We start from the raw sequence: 23,027 nt of genomic DNA on the forward strand, positions 1-23,027 counted from the left end.
TTAGTAAAGACAGGGTTTAACCATGTTGGCCAGGCTGGTCTCAAACTCCTGACCTCAGGTGATCCGCTTGCCTTGGCCTCCCAAAATTCTGGGATTACAGGTGTGAGCCACTGCTCCCAGCCACACTATTTCTTAATGGACCACATAATAAATATTTTGGATTTCATGGGCCATAGACTCTACATCAAAACTACTCAGCTTTGCCACTGTAGTGTGAAAGCAGCCATAGACAAGATGTAAATGAATGGACATGCCTTCATGCCAATAAAACTTTATTTAAAAGAACAGGCAGAGTACCTGGAATGAAAAACAAAACCCACCTGTCCTGATGCTCAACGTTCCCGGGGTCAGCCTCTGCCCCATCGCCCCTGCTCTCCGCCTCGGCCATCTCTGCTCCAGCCACACAGAACTCTCAAGTCTTCCCTTGTGACCACCAGGACTTTACATGGGCTATTCTCCCCATCTGGTCCTCTGCCCTCAGACCCTTCAGTTTTTTAACAACCTGCTCATTCTCAGGCTTCAGCTCCACCATCCCTCCCTCAGAGAAGCCTGGTTATCCTCCAGACCAAACCAAGCTCCCCACCTTCACTCTCGCACAGCACTCTGCAGACGTTTAAACATTTTGTGCCTTTTTGAGGAATCATCTGTTTAATGTCTGTTTGCACAGCTAGACTATATGCTTGTGTCTCCAACGCCTGGTACAGAGTACGCATAAAAAAATTTAAAAAAAAAAAAAAAAATCAGCCGGGCGCAGTGGCTCATACCTGTAATCCCAGCACTTTGGGAGGCCAAGGCGGGCAGGTCACTTGAGGTCAGGAGTTTGAGAACAGCCTGACCAACATGGTAAAACTCTCTACTAAAAATACAAAAATTATCCAGGAGTGGTGGCGTGCACCTGTAGTCCCAGCTACCTGGGAAGCTGAGGCAGGAGAATCATTTGAACCTGGAAGGCAGAGGCTACAGTGAGCTGAGATCACGCCACGACATTCCAGCCTGGGTGACAGAGTGAGACTCCATCTCAAAGGAAAAAAAAAAAATGTATGCTGGCTGCATCCTGTCCCATATTCCCAGTGCCTGCATATTCTGGTTCCCTGGGATATAGTCAGAATGTTTCTGATGCATCCACAGCGAGCTGTCCTCCATTCCATCCCAGAGACCTCAGGTGGACGAAGACAGGCTGACAATCTCACAGGCCGGTTCACCTCTCGGCCAGCCCAGCTCAAAGTCGCCTGAGGGGTCAAAAGCCCCAGCCGTCAGACTATCACCCCCTGTCCCCAGGGTGACAGACAGAGGCATAAATGAACGATCCAAAGACCAGGAACGGCCGGGCATAGTGGCTCACACCTGTAATCCCACCACTTTGGGAGGCCGAGGCATGTGGATCACCCAAGGTCGAGTTTGAGACCAGCCTGGCCAACGTGGTGAAACCTCGTCTCTACTAAAAATACAAAAATTAGCCAGGCGTGATGGCATGTGCCTGTAATCCCAGTTACTGGGGAGGCTGAGGCAGGAGAATCTCTTAAACCCAGGAGGCCAAGGTCGCAGTGAGCCAAGATCGCGCCATTGCACACCAGCCTGGGCAAGAAGAGCAAAACTCTGCCTCAAAGAAAAAAGAAAAGACCAGGAACAAGGAAAGTTAAGGGAGGACGATCTACTCAAGTCAAAAATAGCTGACCAGGTTACAGTGGCTCATGCCCTTAATCCCACCACTTTAGGAGGCCAAGGCAAGGGGATCACTTGAGCCCAGGAGTTTAAGACTAGCCTGGGCAACATGGAGAAACCTTGTCTCTATTATAGTGAAATTTAAAAAAAAAAAAAAAAATCCACTCTAATACCACACTGCCAGAACGCTGAGCCCAAGACCCAAATTCAGGACAAAGCAAAGCCCTTTACTCTCTCATTCCCTCCATACATTTATGGGATGCTTACTGCATGCCAGGCACAGTGCCAGGCTCTGAGGACACGAAGGGGAATCAAATCCAGCAGGAGAACCAGGTGTGAAGCAGAGAGAGCCCCACAGGTGCCAGGCTACACACTGAGGCCTAGACTGGAAGCTGGCCCTACCACTTACTGACCAGGTGACCTTGGGCCAGTGCTTCTCCTCTCTGTACCACAGTTTGCTTATCTAATACACAATGTAAAAGGGTCAATAAATAAAGGGATTAGGACAGTTCCTGGCAGAGAGTGGACAGCACCTATGTGTGCTATACAGAATCATGGTCTGGGCCAGGCATGGTGGCTCACACCCACAATCCCAGCACTTTAGGAGGCCCAGACAGGAGGATCACTTGAGACAAGGAGTTTGAGGCCAGCCTGGGCAACATAGGGAGACCTCGTATCTACAAAAATAACAAATTGGCCAGGGGTGGTGGCTCATGCCTGTAATCCCAGCACTTGGGGGACCAAGGTGGATCACCTGAGGTCGGGAGTTCGAGACCAGCCTGGCCAACATGGTGAAATCCCATCTCTACTAAGAATACAAAATTAGGCCGGGCACGGTGGCTCAAGCCTGTAATCCCAGCACTTTGGGAGGCCGAGACAGGCGGATCATGAGGTCAGGAGATCGAGACCATCCTAGCTAACACAGTGAAACCCCATCTCTACTAAAAATACAAAAAATTAGCCAGGCGAGGTGGCAGGCACCTGTAGTCCCAGCTACTTGGGAGGCTGAGGCAGGAGAATGGTGTAAACCCGGGAGGCGGAGCTTGCAGTGAGCTGAGATCCGGCCACTGCACTCCAGCCTGGGCGACAGAGTGAGACTCCATCTCAAAAAAAAAATGAAAAATAAAAAATAAAAAGAATACAAAATTAGCCAGGTGTGGTGGCACATGCCTGTAATCCCGTCTTCTCAGAAGGCTGAGGCAGGAAAATCGCTTGAACCCGGGAGGCAGAGGTTGCGGCAAGTCAAGATCATGCCATTACGCTCCAGCCTGGGCAACAAGAGCAAAATTCCATCTCAGGGGAATGTTGCAGGAAGTTAGGGACCGGCTGAAGCCATGGCAGAACACAATTGTGAAGATTTCATGGACATTTATTAGTTCCCCAAATTATTACTTTCATAATTTCTTACACCTGTCTTTACTGCAATCTCTGAACATAAATTGTGAAGATTTCATGGACACTTACCACTGCCCCAATCAATACTCTTATGATTTCCTATGCCTGTCTTTACTTTAATCTGTTAATCCCATCATCTTCGTAAACTGAGGAGGATGTATGTCACCTCCGGACCCTGTGATGACTGCGTTAACTGCACAAATTGTTTGTAGAGCCTGTGTGCTTGAACAATATGAAATCTGGGCACCTTGAAAAAAAGAACAGGATAACAGCAATGTTCACGGAACAAGGGAGATAACCTTAAACTCTGACTGCCGGTGATCCGGGCGGAAAAGAGCCATGTTTCTCTTCTTTCAAAAGCAAAAGGAGAAATATTGCGGAATTCTTTTTCTCAGCAAGGAACATCCCTGAGAAAGAGAATGTGCCCCTGAGTGTAGGCCTCTGAAATGGCCGCTCTGGGGGTGGTTGTCTTTTACGGTCAAAGACAAAGGGATGAAATAAGCCCCGGTCTCCTGTAGAGCTCCCAAGTTTATCAGAATGAGGAAATTCCTGCCTAATAGTTTGGTCAGACCGGTTGTCTGCTCTCAAACCCTGTCTCCTGATGTTATCAATGATAATGCGTGCCAGAAACTTCATTACCAATTTTAATTTTGCCCCGTCCTGTGGTCCTGTGATCTTGCCCTGCCTCCATTTGCTTTGTGATATTTTATTACCTTGTGAAGCATGTGATCTCTGTGACCCACACCCTGTTCATATACTCCCTCCCCTTTTGAAAATCGCTAATAAAAACTTGCTGGTTTTACGGCTCAGGAGCATTACAGAAGCTGCCGACGTGTGACGTCTCCGCCGGACACCCAGCTTTAAAATTTCTTTCTCTTGTACTCTTTTCCCCTTCCCCTTTATTTCTCAGACCAGCTGACGCTTAGGGAAATAAAAAAGAACCCACACTGAATACTGGGGGAAGGGTTTCCCCCGATAGGGGAAAGAAAATAAAAAATAAATTTAGCCGGGCATGTTGGCACATGTCTATGTTCCCAGCTACTTGGGAGGCTGAGGCAGAAGGATCATTTTAGCCCAGGAGTTCAAGCCTGCAGTGAGCTGTGATCTCATGCCAGGGAAGTCCAGCCTGGGCGACAGAGTATGACTCTGACTCTAAAATTTAAAAAATTAAAAATTAATTTAGAAAAATAAAGATTCATGGTCCTTGGCAACCTGGTTCCACATTGCCTTTCCTGACTCCTCTGTCACGTCCACTCTGTTCCCTCAACCTTCACACTGTGTTCCTTCATGGAACACCTCGCCCTCCCTGCCTACATACTCCCCTTAACCTTCTACCCCTCCCTGGACAACCTGTTCACCCTGCTCAGAATGTCCTGCCTTAAACTTGTTCTCTCTTTTTATTTTTTTTCTTTTTTGAGATGAGGTCTCGCTCTGTCCCCCAGACTGGAGCAGTATCGTGATCTCGGCTTACTGCAGCCTCTGTTTCCCAGGTTCAAGCAATCTCCTGCCTCAGCCTCTTGAGTAGCTGGGACTACATGCGTGTGCCACCATGCCGGCTAATTTTTTTATTTTTAGTAGAGATGGGGTTTCGCCATGTTGGCTAGACTGGTCTCAAACTCCTGACCTCAAGTGATTCTCCCACCTTGGCCTCCCAAAGTGCTGGGACTACAGCCATGAGCCACCATGCCCAGCCTCCCTCCTCTTTTTACAATACTTGAGGGCTACACTCTCCGAGAACTCTCTGATCAGGGGCTCAGAAGCTGCAGGCTGCAGGAGCTAAAAGCATGGCCTCTGGGATCCCACCCCTGACTCAGCTGCACATGAGCAGTGTGACCTTGAATAGAACACTTAACTTCTCCGTGCCTTGTTTCCTCACCTGTAACATGGGGACAAAGCAGTACCCATCTCACAGGGTTGTTGTGAAAATTCAATCAATTTCAAGACACGTGAAACACCAAGAATACTGCCAGGTACATATATAGTAAGTGCTCCATACATGTCAGCTGTAATTAATAAAGCTGTTTCCTTGTCTCTATCACTCACTAAGTTGTGTATCCCCCTGGGACAGAGCAGTTCCCTGTTTAGCTTAGCAACCCACCCCCTACGCCAGATATTAAAAACTCAAGGCCCTTAGGCCCCCGGCAGTTAGTATATAAGTGACCAAAGTAGCCAGTACAAGAGCAAAGTATGGCAAATGCAACAAAAAGTGGCATCTGTCACTCAGAATCAGTGGCAGGGAAGACAGTAAGGCGTGGTAGGGATCATGGCAAAATGGACAACACACGCCCCATCCAAAGACTGCAGTTGGGGCTGGGAACAGTGGCTCATGCTTATAATGCCAGTGCTCTGGGAGGACCAGACAGGAGGATCACTTGAGGCCAAGAGTTTTAAGACCAGCCTAGACAACACAGTGAGATCCCATTTCTACAAAAAATCTTAAAATTAGCCAAAAATAAGCTGGGCGTGGTGACACACATCTGTAGTCCCAACTACTCAGAAGGCTGAGGTAGGAGGATTGCTTGAGGCCAGAAGTTTGAGGTTGTAGTTAACTATGATGATGCCCCTGCACTCCAGCCTGGATGAAAGTGAGATCCCATCTCTTAAAAAAAAAAAAAAGAAAAAAAAAAAAAAGAGACTACATTTGTATCCCAGCTCCAGCTGATCACTGCCTCAAAAAACTATGATTGGAGTCTTGTGAGATCTTTGAGTTTTTCAAGAAAAGCCAGGTTTCTGGGTTTTTACAGCGAGGGCTTTATATTTTCTGTGTGTGTATATATATATCTCTCACATATCTGTATCTCACATATATATATATCTCATATACATAAATATCTCATACATGTATGTATTTTTAGTAAAGATGGGGTTTTGCCATGTTGGCCAGGCTCGTCTTGAACTCCTGACCTCAAGTGATCCACCTGTCTCAGCCTCCCACAGTGATGGGATTACAGGCATGGGCCACCATACCCAGCCTGTGTCTTTATATTTCTAAATGCCAGTTACTACTTTTGGTCTCCACTGAGCCCAGCAGATGGCCCAGGGATCACAGCCAGCTCCTACTTACCATGGTGATGCCCAAGAGAGTTGGGCTGACCAGAAACACTGGGGCCAGGAATATGCCCCGACTTCTTTCCCAGAAAGAGTAGAAGAGGTCTGCCCAGCAGACGATCCACAGCAAAAATCCCAAGGCCTGGAAGAGAAGCACATACACGTCCTACAACAGACAGCACTGGAACCTCCCCCAGGGCCTGCGCAAACAGCTCAGCCCCAGGGGTAGGGGAAGCAGCCAGCCTTCAAGCGATCAGCCACAGTCCTAGGACACAGCACATATCCTCTGGGATAAGGACAAGTCCTCGGTAGGGTGAGGTGGCATCCAGGCTGGCACGTGACAGTCTGTAACCAGCTTGCTCCGCCCCACTGCCTCCAACAGGACTGTCTGTCTGGTCACCATGCTCCCCACTGCCTGAACACTCAAGAGCTCAGCCCACAGCCCATCTCTAGCTTCAACCCCGGCACACTGCATAAGAAAGCCCTCCACGAGAACCATTCATTCAACCAGTATTTACTGAGGGTCCTCTGTGGGTGGGATATGTCTCAAGGTGCATCCATTCTCAAATGATTCAGAAAAAATAAATTATAGCATGCATATATATACAGAGAGCAAAAGCTCATGATAAAACAAAGGTAGCAAAAGCTTAAAAAAATCAGTGAATACAGGCCAGATTCATGCCTGTAATATCAGCACTTTGGGAGGCCGAGGCAGGAGGATCACTGGAAGCCAGGAGTTTGAGAACAGCTTGGGCAACAAAGCGAGACCCTGTCTCTACAAAAAATTGTTTTAAATTAGCCAGGCATGGTGGTGTATGCCTGCAGTCCCAGCTACTAGCTACTCAAAAACCTAAGGCAGGATGGCTTGAGCCAGGAGTTCAAGGTTGCAGTATGCTGTGATCATACCATTGCACTCCAGCCTAGATGACAGAGCAACACCGTCTCAAAACAAAACAAAACAAAACAAAACAAAAAACAGTGACTATGAGTGATAGAGAAAATTAGGCAGCAGTTCCTGGTATCATTATCGCAACTTTTTTTTTTTAGAAGGAGTCTCGCTCTGTTGCACAGGCTAGAGTGCAGTGGCACAATCTCAGTTCGCTGCAACCTCCACCTCCTAGGTTCAAGGGATCCTCTCGCCTCAGCCTCCCAAGTAGCTAAGATTACAGGCATGTGCCACCACACCCAGCTCATTTTTATATTTTTCGTAGAGACAGGGTTCACTATGTTGGCCTGGCTGGTCTCGAAATCCTGGCCTCAAGTGATCCGCTCGCCTCGGCTTCCCAAAGTGTTGGGATTACAGACGTAAGCCACCACGCCCGGCCCATTATTGCAATTTTCCTGCAGCATTAAATTATTTCAAAATAAAAGTCAACTTGAAAAAAAAAAATTAGGGGCCAGGCATGGAGGTTCACACCTGTAATCCGAGTACTCTGGGAGACCAAGGCAGGACGACTGCTTGAGGCCAGGTTTCAATTCAAGACCAGCCTGGGCAACACAGCAAGACGCCTCTCTCTACAAAAAATAAATTAAAAATTGGCCAGAAAAAAATCTATATACATATATTTAATTAAATAAAAAGGAGATCGCCTCAGTAAGAGGGGAAGAGCTGATAACCTCCCAGTAATGCCTTGAGAACAATCCTATCATTCCTGTTGCATGAACAGGGAAACTGAGGCTTGGGAAGGTTAAAAAATTTGCTCCAGGCCAAATACTAAGTGGCAGAGCCAAGATTTGTACCCATGTGTGTCTCCAGAGCTCCAGTTTTCACCTCCCACATTATTCTTCTGCCTTCTAGAAGAAGGAACTTAGAGCCAACTAACTAGAAGAGAAATGTCAATTCTCACCAACCACCACTCCCCATCCAGGTGCACCTCCCTGCCCCCCACAACAAAACCCCTTGGTGACTTACAGTTTTGGTTTTGTTGAGAAGTGTCATCTGAATGTAGCCCCGGTCATGTCGGGAGAGATAGAGGAAGTAGAAGGGGAAACAGGCCCAGAGGTAAAAACAAGGCACCCACACGAGGACCGTGTTCTGAAAGCACTTGGTGAAGTCAGGGTTGCTGGTATACCACGTGACATTCCAGTCCTGCGAACACAAACACAGGCGAGGGGTCAGCAGGACACACCCCAGAGGACAGGAGCTCACCTGGAGCGTGAAACCAGCTGCCACGGGGTTTGAATAAAACAGACAAGGCTCCTATATATCCAAGGACCTCTCAGGATGAACATGCAAACTCAAAAGATCGGTAGCCAGAAAGATTAAGAAACAAGGAACGAGGGATAAAGGTACGTGGTGCCTTCTGCACTCCCACCTGAGCAACAGAGACCCTGTTTCAAAATTAATAAATAAAGCTCTCCTAGCAGGAGCATACAAGTCAGATGCGTAGCTCGTGCCTGTAATCCCAGCACTTTGGGAGGCCAAGTGGGCAGACCACCTTAGGCCAGGAGTTCGAGACGAGCCTAGTCAACATAGTGAGATGCTGCCTCTATGAAAAACACAAAAAATGGCTGAGCATGGAACGTGCCTGTATTCCCAGCCACTCAGGAGGCTGAAGTGGGAGGACTGCCTGAACCTGGAAGGTGGAAGTTGCAGTGAGCTGAGATCATCCCACTGCACTACACCCTGGGCAACAGAGCGAGACCCTGTCTCTCTCTCTCTCTCTCTCACACACACACACACACACACACACAAACAGTGCATACACACAAAAAAACCTCACCAACAAAAAGGTATGTAGCATCTCATGTCACATTAACAGTCCCCAGAACGTGTGGCAAGTCCCACTGTAGTATAAAAGATGGAGACAGCCATTTAAAAAGGCAGCGAGAACAATTCTCTTATAACTGAAGAATCTGTGTCATCTAGATCACTCTGACCTTGTGAACTGAGAGCTTTCTAATCATCTTCATTCATTACCACTACCTCCCCCACTATGACCATCACCACCACCATCAATACCAATGCTGCCGCAGCCACCACCACCACCGTATGCTAAATCACATCTGCATCACCACCACCATCCGCAAATCACCACCAGTATCGTCACCACCACTATCATCATCACCACCACCACATCCGCCACTTTCGCCGTAACCGCCACCAGTAATCGCCTTGACACCATGCCACCGTACCATCCGCCTGCCATCATGCGTTGCCGTCGTCGCCGTCGTCACCGTCTTACTTAAATCGCCATATTAATCAACGCCGACGCCATGCCAAATCGCCGTCATCCGCCGCCGTAAATGCCATCACCGCCATCGCCGCAAATCGTCGCCATGATAATCGTTGTAACGCCTGCCGTAGTAAATCGTCACCATAAATCACCACCGTAAGTAAATCATCATACCATCGTCGCCGCCAATGTGCTCGCCAATGCCATGCTTCATCGCCGCCGTCGCCGCCGTCCGCCGCCGTAAAGTAAATCGTCGCAAATCGCCGCAAATCGTCACCGCCAGTCGCACGAATGACGCCGCCATGGTAAATCTCGTCCTTGCACCATGCGTACGTCGTCATCCACTGTTCCTTCCTTCCATCCACCACCATCCTTCCATTCTTCCATCCTGTCCACCAATATCCACTACCACCATCCTGCGCCATCACCACTGCCATCCACCACATCGCCATCCACCACATGCAGCCATCCGCCACCGTCCGCCATCACCGCCACCACCATCACCAATACTACCGCCATCATCACCACCAATCACTGCCACCACTGCCATCATCACCAACGCCATCACCACCACGACTACCACCACCACCATATTACTACCACCATCATCCTTTCACTGCTGCCATCGCCGACCACCACTATCACCGTCATGACCATTGCCAATATCACCACCACCATCACCATGACAAATCATCCTGCATCACCACCACCACCAGGATAACCAGGTGCAGTTCTGTGGTGGCGCAGACTTTTTATTCTAAATTATTATCTCCTTTCATTCTAAAAGTATTTTTATCATCTTTTTCAGATGTGAAAGTCAGGCAGAGAAGGGTTAAATACTGTGTCCAGTATCACACAGCTGGTAAGTTCTGGAGCTGAATTCAAACTCAGGCAATGTGGTTCAAGTCTGCATTTTACCACTGAGCTTTCCAGCCTTGGAAACAAATTTGCTTCAATTACTCTTACTTTAAAGAAAAAAAAAAAAGCCTGTATTTTGTTAAAGAGCTGTGCCAAATAGATAAATTCATAGATAGATACACACATAAACAGATCAGTTATGTACCTGCCCAAGAATAAACCTCCACCATCAGCTGTTCTATAAGGAAGAATTTAAATTTTTCTTTTTTTGAAATGAGGTCTTGCTCTGTTGCCCAGGCTGAAGTGTGGTGGCAAGATCACAGCTCCCTGTGCCTTGAACTTGTGGGCTCAAGCAATCCTCCCACCTTTGCCTCCCAAGCAGCTATACTACAGGTATGCACCACCATGCCCAGCTGAAGAATTTACATTTAATTCAAGCCATAATCTGGCAACTGACTAAACAACTTTGGGAAAACTTACTACCCTTTTCGGGATCTCAATTTCCTGTCTCCACCACAGTTAGATTGGATAAGAGGTACAAAACAGGTTTCCCCACCCACAGTTTGGCCCATAGATGGCTTGTTATTGCTGTTGTTTTAGGCATACTTTTATTTAAAAAAAAAAGATTAGATTAGATTCCAACATTTAAATTTTGATTTCTGGCTTTTTATTTTATTTTTATTTTTCTGACAGAGTCTTGCTTTGTCGCCCAGACTGGAATGTAGTGGCGTGATCTCAGCTCACTGCAATCTCCACTTCCCAGGTTCAAGCGATCTTGGCTCTCTGCAACCTCTGCTTCCCAGGTTCAAGTGATTCTCCTGCCTCAACCTCCTAAGTAGCTAGAACTACAGTCACGTGCCACCCCGCTTGGCTAATTTTTTTTAAATTTTTAGTAGAGACAAGGTTTACCATGTTGGCCAGTCTGGTCTCGAAGTCCTAAACCTCAGGTGATCTGCCACCCTCGGCCTCCCAAAGTGTTGGAATCACAGGCCTGAGCCACTGCGCCCAGTCTCTGGCATAACTTTAAAAATCAGAAAATCTTCTGGGCGTGGTGGCTCATGCCTGTCATCCCAGCACTTTGAGAGGCTGAGGCAGGAGGATCACGAGGTCAGGAGATCAAGATCATCCTGGCCAACATGGTAAAACCTCATCTGTACTAAAATACAAAAAATTAGCCAGGCATGGTGGCGCATGCCTGTAGTCCCAGCTACTCAGGAGGCTGAGGCAGGGGAATCACTTGAACCTGGGAGGCGGAAGTTGCAGTGAGCCAATATCGTGCCACTGCACTCCAGCCGGGCAACAGAGCAAGACTATGTCTTTAAAAAAAAAAAAAAAAAAATCAGAAAATCTGGTGGCGCTGGGCCCCTATTCCTGGTATATGACCATCACTAGGAGCTGGGAGAGGCCAGTCTTTAGATTAGGCCCAGTTGTCCAGTTGGTTGCAGTCCCCAAAAAGCCTACTTCTCCCCCAGGCTTCCCATCCAACCGGCCTATGCACCCTCCAAGTAGCTCTGATTCCAACAGCCCTCCCACGACCACCTGAGACCCCATGGAATGTCAAGGAATCCACACCCTTACAGCTCCACACAGCTCTAAAGCCATGTCAAAAAAAAAAAAAAAGTTAAAAATGAGAAATGAAGGAAATAAGATGACTTCACTTTAAAAAAAATGTGTCAATCTGATCAAAATATACACGTTCCAATAATTAAAGAGATCTAGTTATTAGGTTGGGCGCGGTGGCTCATGCCTATAATCCCAGCACTTTGGGAGGCCTAGGCAGGTGGTGAGGAGTTTGAAACAAGCCTGGCCAACATAGTGAAACCCCCATCTCTACTAAAAACATAAAAATTACCCGGGCATGGTAGTGCACATCCGTGATCCCAGCTACTCGGGAGGCTCAGGCAGGAGAGTCACCTGAACCCAGGAGGCAGAGGTTGTAGTGAGCCAAGATGGCACCACTGCACGCCAGCCCAGGCAACATAGTGAGTCTCCATCTCAAAAAAAAAAAAAAGTAAACCTTACAAGGCCAACACACACACACAGAGATTTAGCTAGGAAACATCAAGACACAAACCCTAAAAAAGACAAAGTTCACGTCTTTTTGGCCTGGCACATTTGGAACACAGCCTTGTAAAGAAGTTGTTGATCGTGGAGCAGGCAAGACATCTCAAAGACTGATTATTTTAATTTATTTCACACTACTGTTAATTCCTAAGGTGATGGCTGAAAAAAGGATTAAACTGTTGGTGGTCATTATATACAGAACAGCTTCTGAGCAGTTGCCAGTAAAAGCTCATTCCAAAGGAATTTGCCCTGCTAGAAAGAAAATAATATCAAGACTTGACATATGCAGTTATGTATACAAGAGACATAGTTCCAATGTTAAACATTTAATTGACCTGATCCTAGCCCCAAATTATTCCCTGCCAGGACTGCTGCAATTCCTTCCTAACTCTTTCCTGCCTCCAGACTCTCCTGGTCCTACTGAGTCCTCCCTACTACAGCCAGTCCTCCCCACCATAGCCAGAGAATTATCTATGTACACATCCATATGTATACCCATGAATATATTTATCACCCAACCATGAAGCCATCCATCCATCCATCCATCCACCCACCAATGCATCCATCCATTCACCCCCCAACCCATTCATCCATTCGCCTACCCACCTACCAATTCATCCACCCATCCACCAACCCACCAATTCATTCATCCATCCACCCTACCCACCGACCAATTCATTCACCTATCAATCCATCCACCCACCCACCAGTTCATCCATCTATCCACCCACCCACCAATTCATTCATCCATCCACCTACCCATTCACCAATTCACCCATCCACCCTACCCACCTACCAGTTCATTCATCCACCAATCCATCCACCCACCCACCAGTTCACCCATCCACCAACCAATCCATTCACCTGTCTATGTATCCATCTACCCACTCAACCATCCATCCATGCATCCACCCATGTCTCCCTCTCTTTGTGATTATTTTTAATAGGTAATATATTTGTGTGCTAAAACTCTTCCAAATTACTCAAAAAGGTGTACAGTGAAAAATATGTCTTTCTCCCCAAACTAAGCCCCCCATTCCTACCCCACAGGCAAGCTACCAATGCTAACATCTTACATTCTTCCAGATATATTCCAGATACGACCTATTTTGTTGCCCCAAAAGGCACCATGATACTCTGTTCTATAGCTTGCTTTTTTGTTTACTTAGCTAATATTAAAAACTGAACCTTTTTTTTTTTTTTTTTGGAGACAAGGTCTCACTCTGTTGCTCAGGCTGGAATGCAGTGGCGCAATCATAGCTCACTGCAGCCTTGACCTCCCGGGCTCCCGCAATCCTCCCACCTCAGCCTCCTGAGTAGCTAGGACCACAGGCACACACCACCATGCCCAGCTAATTTTGTATTTTTAGTAGAAATGGGGTTTTGCCACGTTGCCCAGGCTGGTCTCAAACTCCTGAGCTCAAGCGATCCACTCGCCTTGGCCTCCCACAGTGCTGGGACCGCAGGCGTGAACCACCGCACACAGGCTTTCGAAACTGATCTTTATCAGTAACATAGATGTGTTTTATTCTTGATATTTCTTTTGAACAAAAAGGTAAAAGGGACAAGTCTTCTCATTCCATTCCCTAAACCCCTCCCCTCAGTTCCTCTCTCTAGAGGCAATGATCATGGGTTTCTTATGTCTTCTTTCACAAAATATTTTACACAAAAATAACAAAAGTAAATACATATCTTCTGCTATCAAATGGAAGGAAGCATACATTACATAACGTCCTGTACTTTTGCTTTTTTCTCTTAATCACAGATTTTAAAGATCATTCCGCAGCATACATGAACAGTCTCCTCACTCTTTGTTATGGCTGCTTTGTATTCTATTGTAGGGATGAACTTGACATCCATCTGTCTCCTGGGGACTTGTCATTGCTGTTGCTCTTACTAACAACACAGCACTGAATAAACAGCCTGGTAGGAGCCTTATTTCACATTCAAACAAGAGTGTGGGTAAGATCACTTTTTCGGCCAGGTGTGGTGGCTCCCATCTGTAACTCCAGCACTTTGGGAGGCCCAGGTAGGAGGATCCCATGAGCCCAGGAGTTTGAGACCACCCTGGGCAACATAATGAGACTCTGTCTCATATATACACAACTTTCAAAAAATGAACCTGCCAGGTCAAAGGGTGCATACGGTAACATTTAGACAGACACTGCCCTCCAAATGGGGAACACCAGTTCATACTCCAGTTCATAAGGTACAAAGGCAATTACTTCACAAAGCACAGCAGGTAACAAGTCTCTGACCTCTGCCAATCTGAGGTGAACAATCTCTCTCTGTAGTTTAAGTTCCTTTTCCCTTTATCATGAGTGAAACTGAGGGTCTTTCCAAATGTATTTAAAAGCAATCAGGTTTTCCTGCTCAGGGGACAATTCATAGACTCGGACATTTACATTAATACATAGGGCAGATCTAATGGCCGTCTCTCTTCTGCTGGGAAACAACTTCCCATGGCTCCTTATTGCTTTTAAGAACCAATCCTTGCAGTGATTCATGAGGCCTTCCTTCTACATTCACGTCCCATCTGCCTCTCCTACAATTTCTCTCAACCTGTTCCCCAGATGTGCTAACTCAGGCATTTACTTAAGGAAGTATTTACCAAGCTTGTTGTCAGATAATGTTCTAGACACTGTTTCAGGCACCGGAGATTCATAAAGGCTGTGATTCCTGCCTTCAAGGCAGTCACCAGCTGCTGGTCAAATAAATGGTTCCTTCAGTCATCTCTTGCTAGATTCTCTCTCTGCAATGTCTTTCTGCCCTAACAAACTCTTATTCATCCTTCAAAACCCAACTCAGGTACCTCATTTAAAAAGCTTCCTCCACGCTCCCCAAACAACCTGCCCCCAACCTTTGCAATGATCTTACTTGTCCACCATCAATTTCCCCCTTTGTTTGGTTTGGTTTGGTTATTGTTGTTGTTCTAGTTATTAAGTAATAATCTGGCTGGGTACAGTAGTTTGTACTTCTAATATCAGCACTTTAGGAGGCCAAGAAAGGAGGATCACTTGAGCCCAGGAGTTTAAGAGCAGCCTGGGAAACATAATGATACCTTGTCTCTTTTTTAATAAAATAATTATTTTGAAAAATTTTAACAATTAAATAACAATCCATCCAGGTAGAGACTAGCTATGACCACTCACTTCCTTATCGAGCAGACGTAGATTCAAATTCAGGCCTTGACCCCATGTGAACCTAGGCAAGTCACTTAATTTCTCCAAGCTTCAGTCTCCTGATCAGTAAAAAGAGTCAGAAAAGCTGAGAACGATGGCTCACGCCTGTAATCCTGGCACTTTGGGAGGTCGGCGCGGGTGGATTGCTTGAGCCCAGGAGTTGAAAGCCAGCCTGGACAACATGGCAAAATCCGTCTCTACTAAAAATGCAAAAACTTAGCCAGGTGGGGTGGCACTCGCCTATAATCCCAGCTACTCAGTGGGCTGAAGCAGGAGGACCATCTGAGCCTTGGAAGGTAGACACTGCCGTGAGTTGTAATCACACCACTGCACTCCAACCTGGGTGACAAAGTGAGCACCTGTCTCCAAAAAAAAAAAAAAAAAAGGAAGGCCAGGTGCAGTGGCTCACATCTGTAATCTCAGCACTTTGGGAGGCCGAGGCGGGCGGATCACGAGGTCAGGAGATCGAGACCATCCTGGCCAATACGGTGAAACTCCATCTCTACTAAAAATACAAAAATTAGCCAGTGTGGTAGCGGGCACCTGTAGTCCCAGCTACTCGGGAGGCTGAGGCAGAAGAATCGCTGGAACCTGGGAAGCAGAGGTTGCAGTGGGCCGAGATTGTGCCATTGCACTCCAGCCTGGGTGACAAAGCTAGATTCAGGCTCAAAAATAAAGGAAGAAAGGAAGGAAGGGAGGACAGGAGGGAAAGAGGGGAGGGGAGAAGAGGGGACAGGAGGGAAGGAAAGGGAAAGGAAGGGGAGGGAGGAAGGAAGGAGGGAAAAGAAAGATAGAAAGGGAAAGGGAAAGGGAGAAAGAAAAGCCTGGGCACAGAGACTCACACCTTTAATCCCAGCAATTTGGGACACCGAAATGGGAGGACAGCTTGAGCCCAGGAGTTCTAAACCAGCCTAGGCAACACGGTGAGACCCCATTTCTCTCTTCTTTTTTTTTTTATAAGACGGAATTTCGCTCTTGTTGCCCAGGCTGGAGTGCAATGGCGAGATCTCAGCTCACCGCAACCTCCGCCTCCCAGGTTCGAGCTATTCTCCTGCCTCAGCTTCCCGAGTAGCTGGGACTACAGGCACCTGCCACCACGCCCAGCTAATTTTTTGTATTTTTAGTAGAGACAGGGTTTCACTGTGTTAGCCAGGCTGGTCTTGAACTCCCGACCTCAGGTGATCCGCCCATCTCAGCCTCCCAAAGTGTTGGGATTACAGGCGTGAGCCGCTGCACCCGGCAAGACCCCATTTATTTAAAAAAAATTTTTTTTAATTTTTTTTTTTAAGTCAGGGAAACATCATTTGGAAGAGTTCTGGAGAGCATTCAATGGCACAATGCGTGACAGATGCTGATACAGTCTAGAGACAATAAACCGTAGGAGCAGATACTAACAGTTAGTAATAATCACCACTGCCACCACCACTGTATTGCCCGGAGATAAGAAGTTTAAAGGATGAAGAAAAGTTGTCCTTTCAAGCAAGAAAGTGAGCTGCAGAAGAAATCAGAGAGCATTTAAGGACACCGGAACTCCAGGGAAGGAGAGGTCAGGAAACACTGAGCAAAGGAAGGTGTTTCCCCTGCAGAAAGCAAACTGAAGAGCACACGCAAGCTTCCTGCCCAGACCCAGAGGGCAGCTGTGGGAGGGAGCGGAAGGAAGGCAACACAAGAGGAAATCTGACTCTGACCATGAACTTAGACTGTTGCAGAAAGCAGCCAACATGGGTCACCCCTGCCATCCACCCCCACATCACCTCCGTCACGGCCCCTACAGCGGCCAACAGCGTAGGTCACAAAGCTAAGAGCATCTAGGGACCAGGCACAGTGGCTCACGCCTGTAAACCCAGCACTTTGGGAGGCTGAGACAGGAGGACTGCTTGAGCTCAGGAGTTCAAGAAAAGCCTGGGCAACATAGCAAGACCCTGTCTTCACACAAAAATTTAAACATTATCCAGGCATGGTACTGCAGACCTGTAGTCCCCTCTACTCAGGACGCTGAGGTGGGAGGATCTTTTGAGCCTAGGTGGTTGAGGCTGCAGTGAGCTATGATCGTCCCACTGCACTCCAGCCTGGGTGACAGAGTAAGAGACTCTGTCTCAAAGAAAAAAAAAAAGTATCGGGGCTGGGCGCAGTGGGTCACACCTGAAATCCCAGCACTTTGGGAGGCTGGGGAGGGCAGATCACTTGAGGCCAGGAGTTCGAGACCAGCCTGGCCAACATAGTGAAATCCCATCCCTACTAAAAAATACAAAAAAATTAGCCGGCCATGGTGCCAAATGCCTGTAATCCTGGCTAGTCGGGAGGCTGAGGCACAAGAATCGCCTGAACCCGGGACGTGGAGGTTGCAGTGAGCAAGATCAGGTCATTGTCCTCCAGCCTGGGTGACAGAGCAAGACTTTGTCTCAGAAAAAAAAAAAGTATCGAGGCCTGTTGGGTGTTCCTTACTGGCAGGGACCCTAATGTGTCCTTCTTTATCAACTCCAGGGGGTAAGAAGTGCGACTCTCACTACTGGAGAATTCTGGGAAAAACGGTGAATACTGGGCAATATCTAAAGGCTCAAGGAAGGGATGATTCCCTGGGAGTCTGCAGGCCACTTGCTGTTCCCAACTCAAAGAATCACAGCTATCCAAGGCTGCTTCCTAATCTAGGGAAATCCAGCCAGGCCCACCACTCTCTGAGCAGAATCAGAAGAACCCAACTGTCCAACACGCAATTCAGCCATAAGAGATGAGTCCTGAAGAACATGGTCACCAGTCACCGCAGTGGCCCAGGCCCTGCCCCTAACCTGGCCCATGGAAATCTTCATAGAGAAAGTGCACGTCGGCCAGGTACGGTGTCTCACACCTATAATCCCAGCACTTTGGGAGGCCAAGGCAGGTGGATCACAAGGTCAGTAGATCAAGACCATCCTGGCTAACATGGTGAAACCCCATCTCTACTAAAAATAAAAATAAAAAAATAGCTGGGCATGGTGGCACAGGCCTATAGTCCCAGCTACTTGGGAGGCTGAGGCAGGAGAATCGCTTGAACCCAGGAGGCGGAGGTTGCAGTAAGCCAAGATTGCACCATTGCACTCCAGCCTGGGCAATAGAGCAAGACTTCGTCTCAAAAAAAAAGAAAAAGAGAGAAAGCTCATGTCCTCCCCAGCTCCCAGTTCCCTCCAACAGAGGCTTCTCTTTGCGGGACACCTCACTAGCTTGGTCACGTTCTTATATCTCCACGCCCTCAGCCCTGACACTCAAGAAGCTCAGGACCCCGTCCAAGTCCGAGTGGCCCCTGACCTTCATGCGTTCATAAAATTCCTATTGCATGGCGTCATCTTTTCTGGCCTGAATGATGATGACTAAGGCACCAGGCATTGATCTAAGTCTTCCCATACATGACCCTGGTGCTGACCTCCTTCCTGTACATGACCCTGGCTTTGACCTGCCTTCCTGGTTCAGCCGTGGTTATCTCAGAAGTCCTCGTGCACCTGGCGGCTCACTAACTTTCCCCTACACCCCTACTGCTCCCATCCGGATGGCGCAGGTTCTGGACAGATGCTCCGCCAGGGCCTGCAGGGATAAAGCAGGCAGCCCTGCCAGGGACCCAGTCAGCCAACTCTAGGACAGGAGAGGAGGCCACAGAGAGATGGGGCAGACAACAGGCAGAAAAAGTGATCACGAATCTCAACTGCCACTGACGGAGGTAATGAGGACCTACTGTGTACCACGAGTTCCACTGAGGCCTGAGCATCCACTCCCAATACAACCATCTCAATAACTCACAACCAGCTGGGTGCAGTGGCTCATGCCTATATATCACAGCACTTCAGGAGGCTGAGGTGGGAGGATAGTTTGAGGCCAGGAGTTTCAGATCAGCTTGGGCAACACAGTGAGATTGTGTCTGTACAAAAAAATTTAAAAACTTAGCTGGCCAGGTGCAGTGGTTAACGCCTATAATCCCAGCACTTTGGGAGGCCAAGGTGGGCAGATCACGAGGTCAGGAGTTCAAGACCAGCCTGGTCAACATAGTGAAACCCCCTCTCTACTAAATGTACAAAAATTAGCCGGGCATGGTGGTATGTGCCTGTAGTCCCAGCTACTCGGGAGGCTGAGGCAGGTGAATCGCTTGAACCCGGGAGGTGGAGGTTGTGGTGAGCCGAGATCATGCCACTGCAGTCCAGCCTGGGCAACAGAGTGAGACTCCATCTCAAAAAAAAAAAAAAACAAAAACAAAAAAAAAAAAACTTAGCTGGGCATGGTGGTGCACACCTGTAATCCCAACACTTTGGGAGGCCGAGGCAGGAAGATCACTTGAGCCCAGGAGTTCGAGACCAAAGTTGGCAATGGAGCGAGACTCCCCCCGCTCTACAAATAAAAAAATTAAAAAGTAGCCAGATGTGACGATGCTTGCCTTTAGTCCCAGCTACTCAAGAGGCTGACGAAGGAGGATCACTTGAGCCCAGGAGTTCGAGGCTGCAGTGAGCTATGACCGCACCACCGAACTCCAGCCTAGGCGAAAGATTGAGACCCTGCCTCAAAAATAAATAAATAAGTCACTTGCAACAGTCAGGTTCCTCTTGCTCAGTGGACATTTATCAGGGACTTCTACCATGTGCCAAGGTCATGTGCAAGTAAAATAAAGTCTCCAGTCTCACACCGTTTCATTGTATGGGAAGAGGCCAAAACTACAAACAGGTAAAAAAAAAAAAAAAAAAAAAAAAAAACAACTCTATGTATGCCCAACGGGAGCAAATGGCTTGAAGAAGAAGAAAGTGGATGAAGCGTAACGGTGGGCGGGCGGGTGCTAGTTCTGTATCAGGTAGACAGAAAGGGCCTCTGGGCCAAGGTGACATTACAGCAAAGTGCAGAAAGAAATTAAGAAATCTGTGCCACCTTCTGTTTATAGAAAGAGTAAGAGGGAAGATTCATTAGCTGCATCAGCCAAGCACCACTCTAAGTGTTTCACATTACATTTCATCCTCACACACAACTCTAGGATTCGGGTACTATAACCCAACCCATTTTACAGATACAGAAATAGGCCTCGTCATACATAACCTGCAAGCGGCATACGGTCAGGAATTTGATGTTTTGTTTTTGAGACGGAGTTTCACTCTTGTTGCCCAGGATGGAGTACAATGTTGTAATCTCAGCTCACTGCAACTTCTACCTCCCAAGTTCAAGTGATTCTCCTGCCTCAGCCTCCCAAGTAGCTGGGATTACAGGCGGCTGCCACCATGCCTGGCTAATTTTTGCATTTTTAGTAGAGACGGGGTTTCACCATGTTGGCTAGGCTGGTGTCACATTCCTGACCTCATGATTCACCCTATCCCAGCTACTTGGGGGCTGAGGCAGGAGAATCACTTGAACCCAGGAGGCGGAGGTTGCAGTGTGCCAAAATCACGCCATTGCACTCCAGCCTGGGCAACAGAGCAAGACTTAATATCAAAAAAAAAAAAAAAAAAAAAGAAAGAAAAAAGCTAATTAATCTGTGGGGGGTAGGCCTGAAACGAGGGAGAGGAAGGCAACTATTAATTTTTGTTTTATTATCTTTTATACTGTTTGAATTTTCTCCTCTGCATGCCTTATTTCTAAAATAATAATAAGAAAGCTAGTTCGCACTTCAAATAAATAAATAACAGCAGCAGGAATTGAAGGGCAGGACATTTCTAAATGCTGAGTTGGAAACAAAAAGAAAGCATGTATTTACTGGGTGCCAACAATAACAGCCAGAGTGACCGTGCCAGGCACGGTGATAAGTGCTTCCCAAGCATAGTCCATTTAAACTTTCCAACAGCCCTACAAAGTCAGGACTATTAAAACTCTCCCCTTTCCTGGCAAGGGCTCCGAGGTCCCGAGAGTTTATGTAAATGGCTTGGGCTCGTAAACCTTAAAGAAACAGAGCCAGGATTTGAACCCACGGAGAGTCTGACACTGAGTTCCACCACCTCTAAACCAGGTACTTGGAACACTAACGCCTTTTTGTTTGTTTGGTTGGCTGGTTTTGTTTTTTGAGACAGACTCTCACTCTGTTGCCCAAGCTTGAGTTCAGCGGCACCATCACAGCTCTCTGCAGCCTCTATCTCCTGGGCTCCAGCAATCCTCCTGCCTCAGCCTCCCAAGTAGCTGGGACTACAGGCACGTACCACCATGCCTGGCTAATTTTTCTATCTTTCGTAGATCCAGGGTTTTACTATGTTGCCCAGGCTGGTCTTGAACTCAAGCAGTCTGCCCGCCTCGGCCTCGTAGAGTGCCAGGATTACAGGTGTGAGCCACCACACCCAGCCAGAATTCTAAGGCATTTACAAGGTGCATGGCAGACAGATGGAGCCTGAGGTGGCTTGGAGGCAAGATCTCCAAGGCCGGAGATCAAGTGAATGGCCTCAGGCCTCACAGATTCCAAACTCATCTCTCCAGAGCAGAGAAGCAAGATTTTGACTCAGACATGGAAACATTCTACAACTCCTCCCACCCACCCACCCCCGAATGTGAGCAGCGCCAGGGTAGTGGTTAACAACACAAGGTTCAGGGTCTAGGTTCCCATCTCCGCCACTTACAGATGTGTGCCCTCAAGCAGGGCTTCTTCAACCTCAGAACCGCTAATATTTGAGCCCAAATAATCCTTGGTTGTAGGGGGCCATCCTGTGCATTGTAAGATATTGAGTGGCGTTGCTGGCCTCTACCACTAGATGATAATAGCACTCCCCACCTCCTCAAGTTGTGACAATCACAGCTGTCTCTAGACATTGCCAAGTATCTCCAGAGAGGCAAAGTCATCCCCACTGCCCTAAAGCAAGTCAGTTCACCTCACCAGGCCTTGATTTCTTCATCTGTGAAATGAGACTAATTCTAGAACCCACCTATCACAGAGTTATCACAAGGGTTCAGTAAGGTGACCCAAGCGTCAGGTTCCAGGAGCTGTTGTTCCCAGCAGCCAAGATACGGATTAATACACAGAAGTGCAGGCTTCCTGTCATGCATTCAATTGATCATGTGATGACTGTTTATTGAGCACCTACTATGTGCCTAGACCTGGGCTAGTCACAGGCACGGGGGGAAATCAGAAACGATATCTCTGCCCTCTTAAGACGCATAGTCCATCAAAGATGAAAGCTCACACATAAGAACTTAATGACAAAGAGCGGTACCTGCTGTGAAGGAAAGAGAAGGGGTGTCAGGACAGGAAGCACCGGAGTGGGGATCTGAGCAGATGACATCCCCGCAAACTGGAAGGGTCAGGAAGAGCTGGCTGTGCAAAGATTTTAGGAAGCACATACCAGGCAGAGATAGCACAGGCAAAGGCCACAGTTGGGGGCGGGGAGGGCGGTGGCTGCAGCAATAAGCCAGGACCCCAAGATGGAGCGGGAGGAGAAGTCACCAGGGGCCACAGCATAGCCGATCTTGGAGTCACGGTACGGAGCATCGATTTTTTGTTCTAATTCTCACAGGAGGCCCTGGGAGGGCATTAAGCAGAGGCATGGCATCGCCTAATTCACATATTAAGACAGTGGTCCCTGGCGAAGCACAGTGGCTCATGCCTGTAATCCCAGCACTTTGGGAGGCCGAGGTGGGCGGATCACCTGAGGTCAGGAGTTCGAGACCAGCCTGGCCAACATGGTGAAACCGCGTCTCTACTAAAAATACAAAAATTAGCCAG

The 23,027-nt window shown here is 47.7% G+C and overlaps 1 protein-coding gene across 2 annotated transcripts in view; it reads right to left on the reverse strand.

Moving 5' to 3' along the window:
* Positions 1-23,027, reverse strand: part of ABCC1 (ATP binding cassette subfamily C member 1) — a 192,735-nt gene that overhangs the window by 130,135 nt on the left and 39,573 nt on the right. The window contains exons 2-3 of one of the 2 annotated variants that reach the window (XM_017953218.3): positions 8,018-8,194; positions 6,122-6,247 (exon numbers count right to left, since the gene is read on the reverse strand). In XM_017953218.3, the coding sequence (XP_017808707.2) occupies positions 6,122-6,247; positions 8,018-8,194 (303 nt within the window). Of the gene's footprint in view, positions 1-3,126; positions 3,149-6,121; positions 6,248-8,017; positions 8,195-23,027 lie in introns of those variants that run through there. The other variant, XM_021931786.2, reaches the window with a different exon arrangement.

The sequence above is a fragment of the Papio anubis genome, chromosome 18 (assembly GCF_008728515.1).
Source record: "Papio anubis isolate 15944 chromosome 18, Panubis1.0, whole genome shotgun sequence".
In the NCBI taxonomy this organism is placed as follows: Eukaryota; Metazoa; Chordata; class Mammalia; order Primates; family Cercopithecidae; genus Papio; species Papio anubis.